The sequence below is a fragment of the Pseudonaja textilis genome, chromosome 5 (assembly GCF_049901715.1).
Source record: "Pseudonaja textilis isolate UNSWEBS1 chromosome 5, rPseTex1.2, whole genome shotgun sequence".
NCBI lineage: Eukaryota > Metazoa > Chordata > Lepidosauria > Squamata > Elapidae > Pseudonaja > Pseudonaja textilis.
The window spans coordinates 6,945,988-6,966,844 of NC_141994.1; the positions used below are offsets into that span (position 1 = coordinate 6,945,988).

Below are 20,857 nucleotides of genomic sequence, written 5' to 3' on the forward strand. Positions count from 1 at the left end.
GTGGTCCAACGGAGTTCAGATGGAGTGCTGTGTGCGTGTGTGGAGATGAGCTGAAGTCATGAGCCTGGGCTGTTGGAGTGGTTTTAATCAGCAACCCGTTAGAGGAGAATGGAAAACGTCTGACAGGGTGAAGAACTGAGTAAGTAAACATGACTTTGAACTCCGAAAGACAATGGAGGAAAAGAGAGAGAGAGAAAAGAAATCCGATCGAGCAAAAACTAGGGCTTTTTGCTCTGTTAAAAACTCTGCAGGGAGGGAAGGCTGTGTATGTTTTCTGGCAGGAAAAAGGCAATTTAAAAGATGAAGGAAATGATATTTTTTTTAAAGAACCTATCGGGAGAGGAATTGGAAGGGGAGGGAGGAGAAGAAGAGTCCTCCTAGAAGAGCCTTTGTATTTTTCAGCTTTATGTGCAAAGCCCATTGCAGTTTTTAGCCAATATATCTTTTTTTTTAATGTAACTGCTCGGTGGTCCTTTCCTGGGTATTTGTGCAATGGAGTTTTGCTTTGAACGGTCACATTTCTTCTATTTGCAATACTTGGAAACTTAATGTGTGTTCATTTCCAATCCACACTGTTTATATGTTACTTCTTTTGGTCTCTCACTCTTTCGGTCAATCCCATTGTTTCTTCCAGGTCGGACGTTGCTTGCCTTTCTCTGCTGGGGGCCTCTCATTTCTTGCCTGCTGATGTCATGGAAGAACTCAAGTCCAGAAGTGATGGAGAGAGAACTTGAGTACAGAAAACATACCTTTCTGCTTTTCTTTCATGCTGGTGGAAAGCAGCCAGACTGACCGCCCCTATCATGTGGAAATGGGACAAACAGATCTGAGGTGCCATGGCTTGCCGGCAGATTGTGCCTGGCCGGAGATGGTGTCGTTTTCGCCCATTCCTGATGGTGCTGGTTCTGGCTGCCTATCTCTTCTACCAGACCCTGATGCCTTTAAGATCCAAGAGACCAACAATTCCTACAAGTGGCCATGGACTGCTGCTCAACGAAGCAGCTGAGGTGCCACATCAGACACACCAAGTCCTTGCCAGGCGAATCAGTTGTTTCCTTCCTTCTAACAAACAAAAGGGGCAGAAGGAGGTAAGAGAGATTCTACAAGTTTCAAATAAACACTGTTGATAAGCCAGACTTGCAGTTAAAATTAACTTTTGCTTCCTAAATCACATGTCAGGGAAAAGGAAATAGTGGTGTGCTTTGATTGAATTCCTTGCTCTGGTTGCACAGCCTACAGGAAGGTGAGCCAACGATGATTCCCTGGAATGAAGCATCACTATCCCAATGGAATGGAATAATGGAATAATAAAAAGCAACATAGAAAACAATGGGAAGATGGAATATAATGTTGTAACCATCTCCGTGCAAATTGGTGCTTATGTTGTTCCACATTGCATAACAAAGGTGATATGATTAAACCCCAGAAAAAAATTGCATTTATATATTATTTCGATTCTAAGATTCAATGAAGAAGATGATGATAGAAAGGCAGTAAGAATAAAGAGAAAAGGATTAATTTGCAGACCGATTTGAAAGGAGCAATAGCACTCATCAAAGCGTACACAATATTATTCTGTCTTCTATCCCAGAAAGAAATTATCCTCATCACCCTTGACAATAACTTCTGGTATTTCTAGACCTTTCAAAGCTTGCCCAACTCATGAGAGCTACTGAAATGGAATTTCTAGGGACAATATTTTCTTTTCAGTCAACAAACTGGTAACTCATATTGATATCCAGTATGCATTCATTCAGTAGTGAATTCGTAAATGTGTTTAGGTTTATCCTTAGAGCCTTGAGGTGGTTAAATCCTCTCTGCTTTTTTGCAATTTGTAACAGTCTATGCTTGGATTTAGGTGGGTGTCGTTACTGATTTGTTTTATACCATCATTCCTCAACTTTGTGAACTCTTAAGTATTGGAATACAATTCATAGGATTTTCATCCTCGGAATTCCAACCCATCTGGAAAATACCAATTGTTTATTTTTAAAGCTGGGATTTTAGCAAACATCTGAGGGTTGTGATCCGTTCTTTGTAAATGTGTTATGGCATACCATTTTCTCCAGCCATACCTTCCTATAGTCATTGTGCCTTCCTATAGCCATTTTCACTAGGGCTGGTGACATTTACAATCCCAACACATTTTGAAAGCACCCAGTTATAGAATTCTGTCCCATTTTCATGCTATAAAAACCTGTAAAAAGGCTTATTTATAATATGTGCAGACTTGAGTTATTTGTTGGTGCTGGCACAAATTGGTTGTTTTTTTTGTTTGGTAGTGCCACCTCAACAATTGGTCAACCTCCTTCCTACTTTTTTGGATTAATGTAATTAAACTTAGTACATAAGAAACTAGTATTCACAAGTGCTAAGCAGGGCTCCCGAGTGGAAGGCTAAAATGTTTCAAAGCGTACAGTAGTATCTCAGTACTACTGTATCTTTTTCAAAATCTCCACAACTGCTGAAGGATCTTGGGAAAAGCACATTTTGGCTAAGAATCTGCAAACAAGTGCTCTGCATTGCTTTCCACTCACTTCTGTCATAATCTTCATTTTCAATGAAGCACCAGAACTTAAGTGCATGCTAAATGCATTCTTGGGAAATAAAAACAATGGGGGCGGGGCAGTTGTAACCCAATGTTTTGCTTTCACGTGGCCCTCCACCCAGAAAAACCCAAAGCAAAGCTATTTGGAGACGAGAGGGGATTGTGGAGGGAAATCTCACCAATGTTTGGGAAAAAAGAGTGATAAAATATCAGCCCCACTGTGACAATCAATGTATAAGTTTGTATAAATGTGTGGGGTCTGCAATGGCAGCCATTTTTTGACAGTATCATCATAACTCCCAGAATTCCAGATATAACCCCAACACCACAAAACTGGGCATTATTCAGATGCTAATATCTGCTACACATTAATTCTAAATTTTTTAGCAAGTGTTCACCTCACCATTTGGTAAGAACATTAAAAAAAAAGCCAGGTGAGTGACTTTGGGAGAGTTGCTGTCTTGGCTCAACCCACCTCACAGGGTTGTTGTCGTGGGGAAAAATAGGAGGCTAAAGGTGTGTGGGATATGTTTGTTGTCCTGAGCAGGAAACAAACAAACAAACCAAGATTGAAACTTGATAGAAGTTTAACTAAACTCAGATGGCCTGCTTCAGACAAATCCCTGAAGATAATTAATGTAAGTTCCTGACCTCCCATCTATGTGTGTAGATATCTAAAGACTTGTAAAGATATACATGCTTTTAGTCAATAATGGAAAAGTTAAAAAAAGAAAATATGATACAAATTTAAGCACTTGTGTTTTAATCCTGCTTTATCCTGGCTGCCTTACAACCAATTGCTTTTTTTTTACATCATTCTGTTTTATTTATATATACTTCGTACAAGAAATGATCAAATGTTTGTACTGAAATATGTACTGTATTTGTTAGTTTTTCATAAAGTGTATTTACAATTGCACAAGCTATTTTGGTTGTGGCATCAGCTGTCACAATTGCATTAGTGTTAAATCTCTGGAAGATGAAGTTATGAAATGCAAAGACAGCCTTTTAAATTAAATGTCCTCTGGGCAAGATTGTTCTTATTATAAGCAAGTAAAATAACTCCTATCATTCCCAAATATCTATTTCCTTCCTTTACAATCCAAACTTATCTTCGTATAAGATAAAATTCAGGTTGCCTTTTAGTAACGTAGTTTATTTATTATTAGAAACTTCCTTAAGAATTATTTTCATAATAATTGTTTCAAAGTAGAAAACCTTTTTAAAAATTATAAAAGTTTATAATATTTAATCTATATCAAATAAATCTTCCAGGGACTTTGCTAGATTTCAAATGTTTACTTTTGCATCTACCTTTCTGTGATTAAAATCATATTCAGAGGTTTATCTTACCCCTGTTTATGTGTTTTAAAAATATAAGGGAATGTAATGTCAGAAGTTTCCCATAACTTAAAAAAAGCTCTGATGAGAAACTGGGATGACTCTTGTTTCCTAGTTTATTCTTATGATTTTCTGGACTAGTTGTGGCAGCATCATTAGAATTAAGAATGAAGGATAGGACCAGAATAGAGATCTAGTTCCCATTTGGAAACATTCCAAGATCAACAACAAAGCTAAGGAAATGCTGAGATTTGTTCCACTAACTGCACTCTTTCAAGGCAGCATGTTATCTGCTTGCCTATAACATTACAAAGGCAGCCATATCCATTTTTCTCTGTTGGCTAGCTTGACTGTCTGGGAGGCCGATGGCAATGTAGGTACTATGTTAAAACAGCAAACCTTTGTGTGTGTTTTTAGGGGCTAAGAGGTTATAAAAACAGGAGAGCCCAGATGTTCTTTTGCCCAGGTACCTCACAAATGCATAAGAGCTGCTGCTTCTAATGATCTTTGACAGTGCAAATATGGGAAGAAAAAGCAGATTGGAATACACACACATGTACACATAGCTGAAATTCCATAAAAAATTGCTTGAAAGAAATGCTCAAATTATAGCATAAGAATCCCAATATCACAAAAATATGAACAATATCAACAACAATATCAGCTAGAACAGATTATGGTGCTGTGCGGATAGAGAGATGATTGTAGGTTTCAGGAGGAGCCAAGGTCATATAATATTAGAATTAAGGAGATGCCTTGAAACAAATATTCATAAGCTATTCTGTTAATAAAAAGAACAGATGCATTCCTTAAGTCCTTGGAAGGGTGACAGTATTAGGAAGTCGCTCAGGGTTATGCTTTCCTGATTCTCTGGGGTATAAGAGATGTGGGAGAAAAAGTATAATCAGGATTGCAAGATTCTGGGATCATAACCTATCACAATGAAGTATAGTTTCCTAGACTACTCCAAAGCATCTGATAGTATTGATAATTGAAGAAATAGACTTTCTCAAAGCAATAGATATACTAAAGCATCCAACTTTTCTGATAAGAAAATTCCTGCAACCAGGAAGCAACAGTGCGAACAGAATTTGCTGAATGGTTTACTGATTTACTGGTTTACTGTCACATAGGGCTGCATTCTATCATCGTATCTGTTCTATCCACAAACATTATAAGGACTGCATGGCTAGAAAATTTAAAGTGGGATCAAAATCAAAAGAAATGTCCATGACTTGAAACATGCAAATGACATTATCTGGATTGCAGGAATGGAAGAAGACCTAAAAATGATCATCCTAAAAGTAAAACAAAAGAGTGAAAATTTGAGCTCCCTTTGAGCATCAAGAAAACAGAAATTATGGCTACTAGAAAAATAAAAGAATTTAAGTTAAAATAATGTGGTTATAGAAGCGGTTGAAAATGACAATTATTTTTTAGGCCCCAGAATTGACATAGAGGGCGTTGTGCAAAATAGATTCAGAATATAATCATAGGCAAAAAGGAATTGAGGGATTATGACGTTTGAATCATGATAAAAAATCACAATGGGTTCACTCAGTGGTCTTCCTTATTATGGTGAATGGATGTGAGAGATGAAATTTGAAGAAAAAGGAGAGGAAAAATATTTTGAATTGTGGCATTGGGGACAACAATCAGGGCCAACGGTTAAGTATTACAGGAAATCAAGCCTGAATTGTTTAGTAAAAGCAGGTATCCCAAAAACAATAACTACCATATTTTGGCCACATCATGAGGGCTAAAGCATTTATGGAAAAATTGTATTGCTGAGTAAGATGGACAGAAAAAGAAGAAAGAGTTGACAGCGCCCAAAGTGGATATTGGAATAATAGACATTACAGAGATGCACCAGAGATGCATGTGGCAGATGACAGTAGGACTTGAACGGTTTCTGTCTCTGAAGACACCAGGGCTCAGCTATGACTCAATGAAACAACATAACAAAAGCTTGAAGAACGGGGATTAGAAGAATCTTATCTTTGGTGTTCCAACATTTTAAAGTGTAGTATGCAATTATGACAATCTTATAATCATAATTCAGTAGCAATACACACACACACACACACAAATAAAGTATTTGTATATAGACATGCACAAATATGCATACGTACACACATTATTTTCAGAACCCCCAGAGCAAACAAACTACTAATAAACTCCCTCAATTTAAAAATGCATGCATAAGTACAAACTCCAATTATAAAATTTAACAGATACTATGTAGCCAAAATGTGACATTTACCTTTTAATCAGAATTTTAATCAGAATCAGCATTTTTAAATCAAATCCACTTAAATTACCAATTTACAAAGTAAAAATTTTACAACTTTTATTTATTTCCATTTTCTGGCCTCCCAGTGCCCATTTGTATCATTTTATCTGATTTCTAAAATATTATAAGGAAGTTTGGTCTATTCTAGTGCTCTCACTGATGACACATTTTTTTTCTTTTCTAAGTCCCGGAGCATATTCCCTTGCATGCTCCAAAACCATTGGATTCTTTGGCATTCTCTGTAACATAACACCACTGGGCATGCTCATGTATTACATATCAAGAATTCTAATCTCAGGATGATTAAACCATGATTAACTGCAATTCATATTTATAATTATCCTTATCTAGCACACTTTCCTATAAATGGATAGAAGGAGATGCAAATTATTTAATCTGGAGATAAGAAATGAAAGGAAAACTTGGAGCTAGTTAAGAGAGCCCGTTCTGATTATGAATTATGGCTATTAAGAATAAATTATTATTATTATTATTATGAATAAATTATAAATTAATAAATTAAAAATAGATTATGAATAAATGGCAAATTATTTTGTTTTGGTGCAAGGAAACTGCAGTAAAGTAATTTCGATTGCAATTTTTTTTCCTCTGGAAGAAACTTTGATTCTAAAAATATGTTTTAGGAAAAGATCCTGCATTTTATATTGATTTATAATCTCATGTCTGAGAATTTTGGCAGCTTTAGCCTTCTCACACCTGGAGGCAGTCAGAGAGTCAAAAGCTGATCACAACTGGCAATATCATGAACTGCAGTATGCATGCACTGGAAATAAGTGAGCCAAGGAGGTTTCAGCTCCAGTGACATTCTTCCTCTGAAGCAAACTACAGCAGATCTGACTGTGAATTGCTAAGCCTCCTTTAATGTGGCTGTAGTCAAAGCATATCTTCTGGTTTTTGTGGCCTGCTCTATATTAAGGCAGCAAACAATGAGAAACACAGGAACATTCCAGTCATTTCAGTCCAAAGCCCACTCCTTCCCAAACAAAAATACTACAGACATAAAAAGCTAACATGTTTTAAATAGCTTTCAGAAAACAGGAACAACAAAAAAGGAAGTTCACTTATTTCTAGAAATACAGGAAGCGTAAAAGTATTAAAACAGATAAACTACATCCACAAGACACATGTTGGGAGACTCTAGGAAAATGCTTGTAATAATGCAAAGAAGTATGTTTGAGAAATATTCATATTATTTCCTATCTCTTCAGATGAGCCACCACCTCTTTCCTCAAACTAAATACTGTTAACTAGTTCAGGGGTCCCCAACCAGCGGGCCCCGGACCGGTACCAGTTCGTGGATCAATTTGTACCGGGCTGCCTATGGGCGCCACCATCTTGTTTTGACGGCGCTTGAGAAAGTGCTTCTGGGTGAGCTTATCGGTCGTTGGTTGGAAAGCGGCATTTGGGCGCTTAGTTTTGTCGAAGGGGGGGCGGCTTCGAACGAAGAGCCATCCCGGTGGAATCTCGCGTTACTCAGGAGGAGATTAAGAAAGAGCCCGAAAAGCCCATCGACCGCAAGAAGGTACAAAGGAGGAGTTGAAGGTGGCGGGGAGAAGCAGGGGACGGCTGGCTGGCTGGCCGGTCGCTCGGCTCGCCTTTCCTTGGTTGTGCGTACTGATGCCGGTACCGGTCCATGGATCATTTTGTACATTTTGTACCGGGCCGTGGTACAAACAAGGTTGGGGGCCACTGAACTAGTTGACCTTTTTTGCTTACTTTTTTTTATACCCCAAGCAATAATTTATGTTGCATCTAGATACAAATTAATCAACCATTTATAGTTATGTATTCCACTTTTCACTTTCTTATTTCAGATTTCTTTACATTGAGTAGACTGATAACTACATATTTCTTCCAACATTAATATGTGAAGGCAACAGGCTAGTTCAGAGCCCAGGGAGGCCATGTAATGCGCAGGTTTCTCTTTGAACCTCCCACTCCCAGCATTTGCTGAATAAAACAGCTTCTTTCTTTTGCTTAATGACAAGGGTGGCCCTGCCAACTGAGTCTTGACACAGCTGATTATGGTAACTCACAATTTAGTTTGTTTTCCAAAAATTATCTTGATCACTCCTAAAACTTCTAAACTGAATGCGGCTGATAGCTTGAATGTAGCAAAGCATTAACTGTTGTGACAGAACTTTAGTGTGATATGCTTTTTGGTATCTGCTCTGAAACATGTTCTCTTGGGTTTTACAAACAGCTTATAATATATGCTTACAATGCAGGGCAAAATGATTTCTAAGGATTTCCAGTTCATGACATTTCTTATTGGGAGATAAATTCACCCCAGAAAAATAGTTCTGAGCATCCATTTTAGAAAAGAAATGGCTGTGCTGAGTATGTGGATGGGATATTAACAGCTGCAGGATGTCTACATACATTGGTGAGTTATGTTTATACCAAAGTGACAGTTTATCTCAGAGAAAGGGCAAGAAATCCTGCAGAACTCATAGTTAAACAAAAGTGGGGCGGCAATTGGACAGTAATTATCTGATTTGTGAATAAATCCCTGACCAACATCATATATAAACAGAAGTTACTCTGGTTATGTAAATTAAAGAGAATACCAGAGGCTAGCAAAGTGTCTCATGATTAAAATGAAATAAAAAGGCAGTCTTGTCTTTTAAAGACAGAATTCCATTATTTTATCATGAAAAAATGACATTTATTTGGTTTATCTTGATTTATTTGCGTATATCATCAAATGTACAGGTTTCCTCAATTACAGTAAGGTTTCAAGGTGAAAAAATATTCACCTATTACTAGTTGTGTCACAGCATTCTGGGCTAGCTATAATTTCTGATTGGTCTTCAAGATTAACCTCATTGTAGAAAATATTGCAATATTCCAAATGGGAGATGATTAGGGTGTAAATCAAGGATCTTCAAACTTGGTAAATTTAAAGTGTTGTGGACTTCAACTCCCAGAATTCCTGAGCTAACATGACTGGAGGAGAAATTCTGGGAGTTGAAGTCCACAAGTCTTCAAGCTGTCAACTTTGAAGACCCCTGGTATAAGTGATTGTGAGAAGCCTGTGCTGATTCAGGAAAAGTTGTAAATGCTACGAAAGACTGATCTGTGCAAGACCTTCCTGGCCATGGCTGACAATAGGGTGACCACCTTCACAGTTTCCAGTGTTTCTTCAAAGAGCCAGGTAAAGATGAGAGAGACAGACATCGGGGGTTGCTACCGGAGATCTGGGATACATTCTGTGGGGATCTTCCTGGTCCTCTCACTTACTAAAGTTCATTTTGACCAAGTGTTTTCTCTTGTCTTTTTATTATTATTAATTACCAATGAGCATGAGAAAGAACAGACAACTTATTAACTCTTTTGATACTATGCTACTGTGTTGGAAATTTTGCAATCACATGTGTTTGCATAATTGTATTAGAAGAAAAATTCTGGTCTGGTTCAGAATTGGATCATGAAAGAAATGCACAGACAAGCTACTTGAAGCGGAAGTAGTTTATCAATAGATGGAGTTCATCTAACTATCAATTGAGATAGTTAACTGGTAATATCTGAAAAAAAAAAAAGATCCTTCGTGAAATCTGTGAGCAGGTCATTTGAAATGCTTATTCAGGTGCAAATCCAGCAGGGGGGAAAAATTATTTTTTTTCTTCGCCTTGTTGGGAGTGTGGATTCTTGCCCCGTTGTACACATCTATGTGCAGAAATTGTGAAGCCATATGTGTGTTCAGAAAGTGACAGAGAAGGATTTAATTATAATTTTAATTTGCCGCCGTGTGCTATTTCTGAGGCAAACTGCATTTTTAACAGCTTAAGGGGTCTTTTGCAGCACTGTTCCTTCTGATTCACAACATTGTATATTCTGGCTTATGTTAGGTGAGGCTCAGTTTTATAAATAGAGAGGATGGCAAGAAAGGCGTATGAATATGATTTTTCATCTTTCAGTTGCATATTGTTAGAGCAGTTGAGTTGGGGAAAGCAAAGCAGAGGTATTATTCAGCAGGTTCTGACCAGTTCTGGAGAACCGGTAGCGTAAATTTTGAGTAGTTCAGAGAACCAGCAAATACCACCTTTGACTGGCCCCGCCCCCATCTATTCTCCGCCTCCCGAGTCCCAGCTGATCAGCTGGGTCTTCTTTTGTTGCCCTGCACAGGAGAACGGAGCTGGAAAGCAGGTTAGTGGGGTGGGGAGGGGATTTTGCAGTAACCTTCCCCCCCAGAAGTGGGGAGGGAATGCGGATTTTGCAATATCCTTCCCCTGCCATGCCCACCAAGCCAAGCCCACCAAGCCACAGCCACAGAAGTAGTAGCAATTTTTTTTTTTTGAATCCCACCACTGAAGCAACGCATATGTTTGAACAATGGGCACTGTAGTAGAAAAAGAAAAGTCCAGGAACATGCCTGCAACTTCTGGGGCAGATGTGGGAAAGTACAGATGCCTTGATCTCATCAGGGAACTGCTGGGAAATACCCCCACACACTTGGAACTAGATTTATTAAAAAATGGTTAAAGGGCAAAATTCAATGCTAAAACCAATACAGGTAGTCCTCAACTGAGCCCAACATTTCTGTTGTTAAATGAGACATTTGCTAAGTGAGTTTTGCCCCCATTTTATGAGCTCCTTGTCATAGTTCTTAAGTGAACCACTGCAGTTGATACGTTAGTAGCAGTTGTTGTTAAGTGAATCTGGCTTTCTCATTGAGCTTACTTGTCAGAAAGTCACCAAAGCGGAATTGCATGATTTTGGGACACAGCCAGGTTCATAAACGTGAACCAGATGCCAAGCACCTGAATTTTGGTCACATGACCATTGGGGATGCTATAAAAGTTGTAACTGTGAAAAACAGTCATAAGTCATTTTTTTCAGGGCTGTTGTAACTTTGAACAGTCACTAAATGAACTGTTGTTAAGTCAAGGGCTATCTGTAGTCTTCTTTCTCCCCACTCTATTTCCTTAGCATTTGAAATATGCTTAAAAAGCTGCTATGGAAGATCAGGGATAGAAGTGGAAATATCTTCTTTGATTTCAGTATTACTATTTAGTTCACCGCATAAGTTTACAATTAGTAGAAACCTTGCACAGTTTTGGATTTTAGTTCCCACAATCCCTTGCTAAAGGTCATGTGACTAACACTGATGGGAACTGAAGCCAAAAGAGGTCTGGAAGGTAGCAGATAGACCTCCTCACTGCCTATAGACATAACTGAATTAAGACTGAAATAATGCCTGCAACTTGAAGTAGGTTTTCCAAAACTTTAACATACGCAGAACAAAAATAAAATGTCTGGTTTGTGTCCTGAAGGTAATTCTGCTCTCTAGCATCATTTCAAAATGAAGTTTCCTTAATTTCAAAGGGGAACTATAGTTCCTACTAATGAATGCCAAATTCTTTATGCTTCAGTTCAAGCATATTTATATTCAGTTCAAGCATATTAATAAGTGCTACAGCAGCCTCTTTACAGAGGTAAACGCTTTTGGCAAAATGTCAAATGAACCTCTTTTTACATTTTGTGCTATTTAAAGTAGAGCCCACCAGAGCCACTTTCATCTGATCAGCTCCAAAACCAAATGAAATAAATAAAGCTGAAAACAAAAAAAGTTCAAACACCTGCATTTTTTCAGTTTCAAATTATATTGTTATCGATCTTGATATACATTGTATTGTTTCAATACCTACCTTGTAATGAGCGTTTACAGAGAAAAATAAAAGCTGAACATTCTTTCAGAGCGAGAATTAAACAGTCTGTAATTTTGTTCTAGACGGTTTGAAAATGCACCATTAGATATTTGTTGTACATTGCAAATGTTTATTTTTTTTCAGGAGAGACCTATTTTTAATTATGATAATTGCCCATAATAAAAAAAAAATGACTGGAACTGGCTATACAAGTAGTCTTCGAGTTACGAATTTGTAACGAGAATTTGTAAAAGTGAATCTCGTATCTTGAACGAGATCACTCCTTGCTTTCACCCACACATTCGATAATCGAATGCGCAGCTTGTTAAGTATACATGACGTATCTCAGGGTAGAGATGGCCATGGGTGAGAGGCTAGTGATGGAACTTGCCAACTACTTCAGACCATTCAAGTTCTCCCCAGATCCATAGATACCTCATTCTCCCTCCCCTGGTGTCCCCACAATTGCTTCTCCCCCCCCACACCCCATCCTGTCATACTGGGTGACTTACCTTATGAAGATCTGTCTCCTCTCATGCCTGTTTCTTTGCCTGCTCCCTCCTTTCTCATCAGCAAAGGGCTTGACGAGGCCTCTAGCAATGAAAAAGGAGGACCGGAGAGCACACATGGCCTTCCAAGCCTCCTTTCTTGCCAGAGATCCACCTGATGATGCCTCCAGTGACAAAAAAGGAGACCTGGAGAGCCACGTTCAGCCTTCCGGGCCTCCTTTTTTGTCACCAGAGGCCAGATCTCCAGCGAGAAAGGAGCCCTGGAAAGCCGCACATGGCCCTCCGGGCCTCCTTTCTCTTCAGCAAAGCGCTTGACGATTACATCCTTTTAGGCTCAGCAGCCCTTTTCAAAAAGCCTTTCTCAACTTTGGCAATCTCACACATCTTAAAGTTTTCAGGGTTGAGAAACATTGCTCTATTTGGTGCCTAGATGCTATTTTTAACACCTCTCAATTCCTTCAGTTAGTTAAAATGAACGTATTTGTTACAAAAAAGAGCAATGTATAGGACAAAGACTGATTTAATCTGTTACTTTTGATGCTTCGTGTTACAAGGCATTCTTTGACTTAACCGAGTTAAAAGCTAGCATGAATCAAAAGGTTTTGTGAGAGGTGTGAAGATAGATAGACTTTGGCAGGCTTCCAGACTGTAACTGTGGCACACAAGTTTCTAAAATTGTCTCTTGTGCTTCCTTGCTGGCTCTTCTTACCTGGCATTTAGACAGTAAATGCAAGAAAACTTTCTTCCATATGTCACATTCCACTGGATCGTAGGCGGTGACTCATAGGAATAGTGCATTTATAAGGCTTTATATGTGGAAATTAGAGCTGCTGTCAAAGCCTGTCCAACGTGGCTCAGATTTTGCTTATTCTTCCAAATCTGAAATCAATCATGATTAAATAATGCCATTTTCTGTCAAAAGCACATTTATTCAGCCACTGTTTGATATTGTTTGTTAACAATGGGTGTCCTGAATTCCCACATGATTACAAATATTTTCATGGCAAAACTGATTCCTTACATAGCTTTTCTACCCCAATTCATTGCAGTTGATTTGAAGTACATGTATCCTCAAATTACAACCATTCATTTAGCAACTGTTCAAAGTTATGACCCTGGAAAAAGTGACTTTTGACTGGTCTGCACGCTTACAACTGTCTCAATATCTTCACGGTCATGTGATCAAAACTGGGAGCTTGGCAATTGGCATGTATTTACAATGGTTGCCATGTCTCAAGGTCAGATGATTGCCATGTATGACGTTCCCAGCTGGCTTCCAACAAGCAAAGTTAATGGGAAAAGCTGGATTATCTTTGATGGCCCTGTGTGGTTCACTTAACAACTGCAGTGATTGGCTTAACAACTGGGGCAAAAAGGTTGTAAAATTGGGTGGGATTCACTTAACAATTACTTGCTTAGCAATCAATTCTGGTCATAAATCAAAGGCAACCTGTTTACAAATAACATCTTCATACATTTTTATAAATTATCTTCCTTTCTGAGGGGCAAAGTACTGCTGACCAAAAGGGATGTAAGAATAGACAAGAGTTATGAAATGTCTCGCGTATCAGCCGGGGTGGGTTCCTTCTGGCATAACAACTGGTTCGGGGAGCATGCGCGTGTGCGCTACCGGCTCCGGTGAGCATTTACCTTCTCCAACTGACGAGCGGCACTCAGCAGTGCCGCACAAAACAGCTGAGGTGGTAAAAGCATAGGATAAAGGACAGCCTAGAGCCTGGGTGGGTAGGTGGGCCAAACAGATGACCAGACGTTGCAGCGAACCGGTTTGGTGTCAGCCGCTCTTCAGAGCTACCAGTTCTATAGAACTGGGCCGACCTGGTAGCATCCCACCCCATTTAGAAGGAAATGTAGATTTTAACTCTTTCTTCCTGACCCAATGTTCATGGTTAAATTCTACATACACATACATTGCTATATGCTAGGAAAAGCATTTGTGACCACATTCCGATAAAAATATAGAGCATGTTTTTCTTTTGGCTCTAGAAATAAGGCGTTTATTTTGGCTTTTAGTTGTAGCATTTTAAGTCTTCCATTCTTATTAAAACAAATGTTAGCTTTATTTAGGGTGCATGCTGCAAAAATCAAAGTGCAGTTCGATACTGCAAAATAAGTTTTGTTCAGCTTTGTTTTGAATCTAAGGGGAAGCAAGATTTTCCATAGAAACCTACTCCTTGCAAACTTTTCCTCATTACTCTTCTGCTGAATTTCAAAAGTGAATTTTGTATTCTGGCATTTGGAGTCTGATCTAAGTCAACACACTGCGTTATACAGGAAGTAATGAAACAGTCACCCAAATAAATATCAATCTTCACAATTTTTTCTATTATTGATATTACACACAGCAATGTGAAATCACAGCTGCAAGTTTTTTAGCTGGTGTTGGCTTTCATTCTCATCAAGTTCTTCCTAAGAACTTAGGATGTCATAATATATTGTCAAAGTACATGTCTATGGAAATTCTCAGTCATTCAGATCATGGTTTTCCCAAAGGTGCTTTTTCAAGAGACAAATCAAATCAAATCAAACCTTTATCGTCAATGCACATGTGTACAATTAAATTGAGCCTCCCTTTGTGCAGCCAACGGGACTTTCTTGTTTTTCTTTGAAGACATTGTGCTTCTCATCCATTCTTCATCTCTGACTGGATGGTGGGAAATGGAATTTATAATTCCTTGAGGCAGATGGTCATTTGCATTATCTTAGAGAGTTGTTGAGGCTACTTGGAGGATCACCTGAGTAGTGCAAATGGGTGGAACTGCTGAAAGGACTGTGTTGTAGACTGGACATAGATGATGTTATATCCCTCTCCCTCTGTTGAGAGAGGGCTGTTAAATTTTGACATAGATGGCCACTTTGACCCCTCTTTCAAAGCAATGGTGTGCTCTGTCCACAATGTGGACTTTGCTGTCTTCAAATAAATGGCCTTTGTGCTATGAATGCAGATAGACTGCTGAATCTTGTCCTGATGGATTTATTCTCCTATGTTGTGCCATGCATTTATGAAGTAGTTGTTCTGTTTCCCCAATTTACAGATCTGCAAATGTTCACTGCATTGTATTGCATATACCACGTTGCTCAGTTTATGTCTGGGTGTTTTATTCTTGGAGTAGACAAACTTCTGCCTTAGTGTATTCTTGGGTTTAAAGTGTGCATGTATGTTGTGTTGGCTGAAGAGCCTCCTGAGCATTTCAGATATTACTGCCATGTATGGAATGACAACATTGCTTCGTTTATTGTTCTCTTTATTGTCTTTTATGGAAGATCTGCTAGATCTTTTTTGTGATTTCATGAAGGCCGGCTGGGATCGCCACACATTCTGAGGGCTTCCTTGATGTGTTTTAGTTCTTTTTCTTTCCTATCTTTGCTGGTTGGCAGGCCTTCCACGCGGTGGTGTAGGATTCAACTCTGCACTATTCAGGTGACCCTGAGGACACAAATAAACTTTCAAGTGGCCTCAACAGCTCTCTAAAAGAATGCAAATGACCAGCTGTCTTCAAAGAAAAAACAGAAAGTCCAGTTGCCTGTTGAAAAAGCACCTTTGGGACTGTTATTAATATAGTAATATGATTATTGCATTCTATATATGTATTTATTAAATATATTTTATTTATTTATATTTATACATTATTAATTAAATACATTTATTAAAACATTTTAAATATTCTTTTAGAATTTTTGTTCTGGTTTTGGCTATTGTATTATTTCTGAGAAAGCTTGCTCTCAGTATTGGAAAGCCCTAGATTTTAGTAGATCTCAAACTGATAATAGTCACATAGAAAAGGGAAAAGATAAGAAAGTAGAAGCAGAAGAGGATAAAAAAAGACAAAGGTTGTTCCAGAAGAAGGGGTGTTTTGAGGATAAAGAACATTTCATTCCTCACTATTAGACAAATAGGTTATAAATATGGCAAGGACAGAGAGCGGATATGTTTACAGGACTGTAATTTTATTCCCGTGCACTTCCTTTGCACTTGTATTACTTTTGCTTATAAACACAATGCATTTGATGAGAATATTTTAATAGTCCTGAGTTTTTTAACAGATAGAAACAGTGAACTAATAATTTAACAAATGATAAATGTATCAGTTTTAATTGGAAAATATGTGTGTTCTATAATAAACTAGACAGGTATTAGTCATCCATCAAAGGTTATACGAGATATGTGTCTCCTTCCTGAACATAATTTAACACTTGAGCCAAGTGTAACATAAAGCAACTTCCTGTAAGTGATAAAAAGGCTGTTGTGAATATCACTTTATACTTACCAGGTTACAAGACTAATCAAGAGTTCAAAGCAGTTTGAACTAGACTTGTTTACCTTGAAAGATCCGCCTCTCTTCTTTCGAACAATGCCCATTCTGAAATTTATAACCACAAGTGTCAGATCCGTGTATCTGTCATTTCTTCGGTGGAAGAAGAAAGGGGGGAGGGAGGCTGATAAAGAAATCCTTTCTTGATGTAACCTGAATATATTTAATCTTATATCGAATTTGTATAACCCACACCTGATACAATGGGGGGAGAAAAGCCAGATGGCCAGAACTATCACCTCTGAGAGGCACAGCCAGGAGATGAGAAGATCATAAAAATTCCACAGTGAGATGTGTCCTGGGAATCTCTGGAAAAGTTTGTTCTAAAAAGGGGGTTGTGGGAAATTAAGTATGCCCTGGGAAACTGTGAAAAAGACCCTTCCTTACAAAAGGGGTGGGGAGGAATTAACATAGTGGCTTTTGTTTCACTAAATACACATCGAGATAAGGGGAGGGGTTCTAAACTCCCTTATCTATCCCTGTATGCCTGAGAGACCTCAGACGCTGCTTTGAACTCCTACAGGAATTGTCTCATCTCAATAAAGGATTCCTTTTCGATATGTTTTGATACGTTTTCAGAAGTTCATTCTAGTTGAGTGAATGGGAAAAGTTCTGTAGCCTGACAACATGTTTGCACAATTGTTCTTGTAAGCGTGCCAGTTATTTCATAATCCCAAAGCTTTGATTATTCAGTTTTTTTAACTTCCAATTTTATCTTTTGTACAGGATAATAAAATTGTATTCAAATGCTACAGAAGAAAGCTGTAGCAAAAAATAAGTCTGCTTTTTAACCTTGCAATTTCATTAATTATCTCCCAGTTGAAGCAATCTTCCTTTTATTTCCCTTCATCCAGAATTCCATTTAAAATGTATTTAGTTCGGTTTTCTATGTTTGCCCTTATAAGTTTCAGGTCATGGGATGCTTATGTTGAACAAGCTGTTTGTTACAAATGGAACACAGGATTTTACATGCTACTATGAAAACCCTCAGTTGTTGATTAAATGGTATGCAGAATTCATGTTCTCACTTATCAACAATGAGATTATTATTTTACATAAATACTCTGTTTAAGAAATAGATTGCCATGATTAGAAATATGCACCATTCCTTGTTAATTTGGTAAAGTATACTGCACAGAGCAGAGGTGAACGATTTGTAGCTCTCCAAATATTGATGAATAAGAGCTCTCAGCACCCTCACAACTGTACAAATTTCTTAGAGATGCTATGGGTATCAGTTCAGTGGTATTCAGAGTGTCACATGTAGGGCCTTTTTTGGGGGGGGGAGCTAATTTAGCACTCTATGGATATAGTGAACCAATTAATTTTGAGAGATGTGATCCAATTCTCTGCAATTTACCAGGTGCCGGAAAGCTATAGCAATAGCATTGAGACTTATATACCGCTTCCCAGTGCTTTACAGCCCTCTCTCAGTGGGGTACAGAGTCAGCATATTACCCCCAACAATCTGGGTCCTATAGTCAGGCTTCTGTGCCAAGTTTTGTCAATATAAACTAGACTTGTGGCCATTCATTTAACAATGGTTCAAAGTTACAATGGCATTGGAAAGAGTAACTACTGACCTGTTCTTGAAGTGACAACTGCCACATCACCTCCACTGGTCCTGTGATCACAATTTTTATGACTGCCTTGCATTTACAACAGTTGTAGCATCTTGTAATCACGTGATCTCAAACTGCAACTTTTCCAAGCACTTCTGATAAGCATAGTCAATTGGGGCATCTGGATCCACTTATCATCTGTGTGATTCACTTAACAACTATGTGATTTGCTTAATGACTGGGATAAAATGGTCATAAAATCAGGTCGGGTCACCTTAATGATTACATCACTTTACAACCAAAATTCTGGTCCAACCTATGGTCATAAGTCAAGGATTACGTATAGCTTCCTCTCCAGGAATACTACTGTTCCTGAGAAAGAGAGTCTAAAAGGACTCAGCAGGCCATTAGATAGCCATTGCCCACATTCACCTATGATTATTGTAAGTTTAAATTCCAGGGTACCTTGGTTGTTGCTTTTACAATTTAACCCGGTCAGCCAAAACTTTCTCTTCTTATCTTCCTCCTTGTACATTCTTTTCCGGTTGAGTTCTTCTTTGTGGTGGCCATTTCTGACCACCGCTGCAACCGCCTTCGGGAAAGGGAGTAATGGCCAGCTGAGGAGGAGAGATGCGGCTTTCCTCAACCCTGCTGGCTCTCTCCCCCCTCTTCACCACCTCTACAGGGTGGCTTAGCCCCGAAACCAGCCGGTTTGGGGTGCTCCAGCGGCAAGCCCAGACAGAAACCATGCACGATCGCAGATTTCTGTCTGTCACCGAAGCCCTTCAAACTGGAAGCCCCATTCACCTATGATTATTGTGATTGTGTGAATAACTCGGTTCTATTAAACAATTGTAACGAAAAATAGATCCAATTTTCTATGTCATTATCTCATCATCCTCACATTTCATTGCTTATTATAATGCATGAGTTTCTCTTTCTTGTTTCAGATTGAGGATACCAGTTTTAAGTTTTTCAGTAATAAAGCTAAGGCAGCCATACTGCACATCCCTTCTTCTGGCAGTGGACAAGATCTTCAGTTATATCAGCAAATCCTTACACAACACAATTATAGAGTTACAATCGTTGAAGACAGGAAGCTAAACAGAAATGAACATTTACATCCAGGTAAGAATTTTTAATTATTTCCTGACTGTAACATGAATTTATTTTTATTTTTAAATGACTGCATATTACAGAACTGATAAATCATTCTATTTAGTTCATCAGCCCTTATTTTGCCCATACTGTTTTACTTACTTTTTAAACTCGATATTACTTATTTCCAACCCTCTACCCCCCAAATAGCAGAGAAAACAGAAAGCAAACAAAATGAATCAAAAATAGCCAAGCCAAGTTCCTAAAGCAGAATCATCTTAAAAGCATAATAAATCAACAGGTTTAAGGAAAAGCAGTAGACAGTTTGACTTCAGTTTAATGATGCTTATAATCTACTTATATTTGAATGAATTTATTTCTGAAATGAAGAGTGCCTTGCTTAGATTCCTCCTGACAACTGCGTTCACTATTTGTACAGGGATGGGGTTCAAATTTCTTACCAATTAGTTCTGTAGGTGTGGCTTGGTGGTCATGTGACTGGGTGGGCATGGCTTGTATGTAAATATTATAAATATTTATGTAAATATTATAAATGTTTATGTAAATATTATAAATGTTTATGTAAATATTATAAATATTTATGTAAATATTATAAATATTTATGTGAATATTGATTTTTATAAAAAGAGCAACTTTTACCCAAAAGCAGGCAAAGCAGGCAGACAGATTGAGTTGCTCACAGAATCACAGATTCACTTAGATATCTATCTATCTGAAATCAGCAACCTGAGTCTGTCACATAAAATTTGCTTATAAGCAAACTCACAAAATTAACTCATAACACACTACGTATGTAAATATTGATTTTTTTTTATTAAAAAAGAGCAACTTTTACACCAAAGCAGGCAGGCAGATTGAGTTGCTCACAGAATCACAGATTAACTAGATCTCTATCTATCTATCTGTAATCGGCTACTTGAGTCTGCACTGGAAAGCTTCAGTCTTAAGGAAGGTTCAGTTCTGCTTTTAGATTAGCTCCAAGGATTTCCTACTTTCTAGCTAATCTAAATCCCCTGGCAGAGCAGAACAGCTAATGGTGGGGGGAGGAAAAATAGCAACTTACCAAGTTGGATGGCTCTTAAGGAGTGAGCGGATGATCAGTGGAGCTATTTGCCGGTTCTCCGAACTGGGGACAATCGCATGTGCAGTCTTTGCAAGAAATCATCAGCTGTGCCGCCTGGACAGCTGACAAGTGCTGCGCTCGGGTGCGCAGCGGTTGAAAATCCTCTTGTTTCCTGCTTTTTCAACCTCAGCGGTGCCGTGCAAAGTAGCTGAAGAGGAAAAAGCAGGGAATAAAGGACAGCCTTGAACCCGGTAAGCGGGGGCGGGGGGCAAACACAAACCAGTTCGGTGTCAGCTGCTCTTTGAAGCTACAGGTTCTATAGAATCAGGCCGAACCAGTAGCATCCCACCTCTGTACTTGTTCCTAACTACAGTACGCTTTAGCAAACCAAGATTTCTTAATATTTCAAAAAAAAATGC

General features: G+C 38.4%; 1 protein-coding gene across 1 annotated transcript in view; it reads left to right on the top strand.

Annotated features, from left to right (window-relative positions):
* CPED1 (cadherin like and PC-esterase domain containing 1) overlaps window positions 1-20,857 on the top strand; it is a 99,081-nt gene continuing 78,224 nt past the window's right edge. The window contains exons 1-3 of the mRNA XM_026713153.2: window positions 1-139; window positions 635-1,088; window positions 19,207-19,384. Coding sequence (XP_026568938.2) covers window positions 837-1,088; window positions 19,207-19,384 — 430 coding nt within the window. The 5' untranslated portion in view covers window positions 1-139; window positions 635-836. The remainder of the gene's footprint in view (window positions 140-634; window positions 1,089-19,206; window positions 19,385-20,857) is intronic.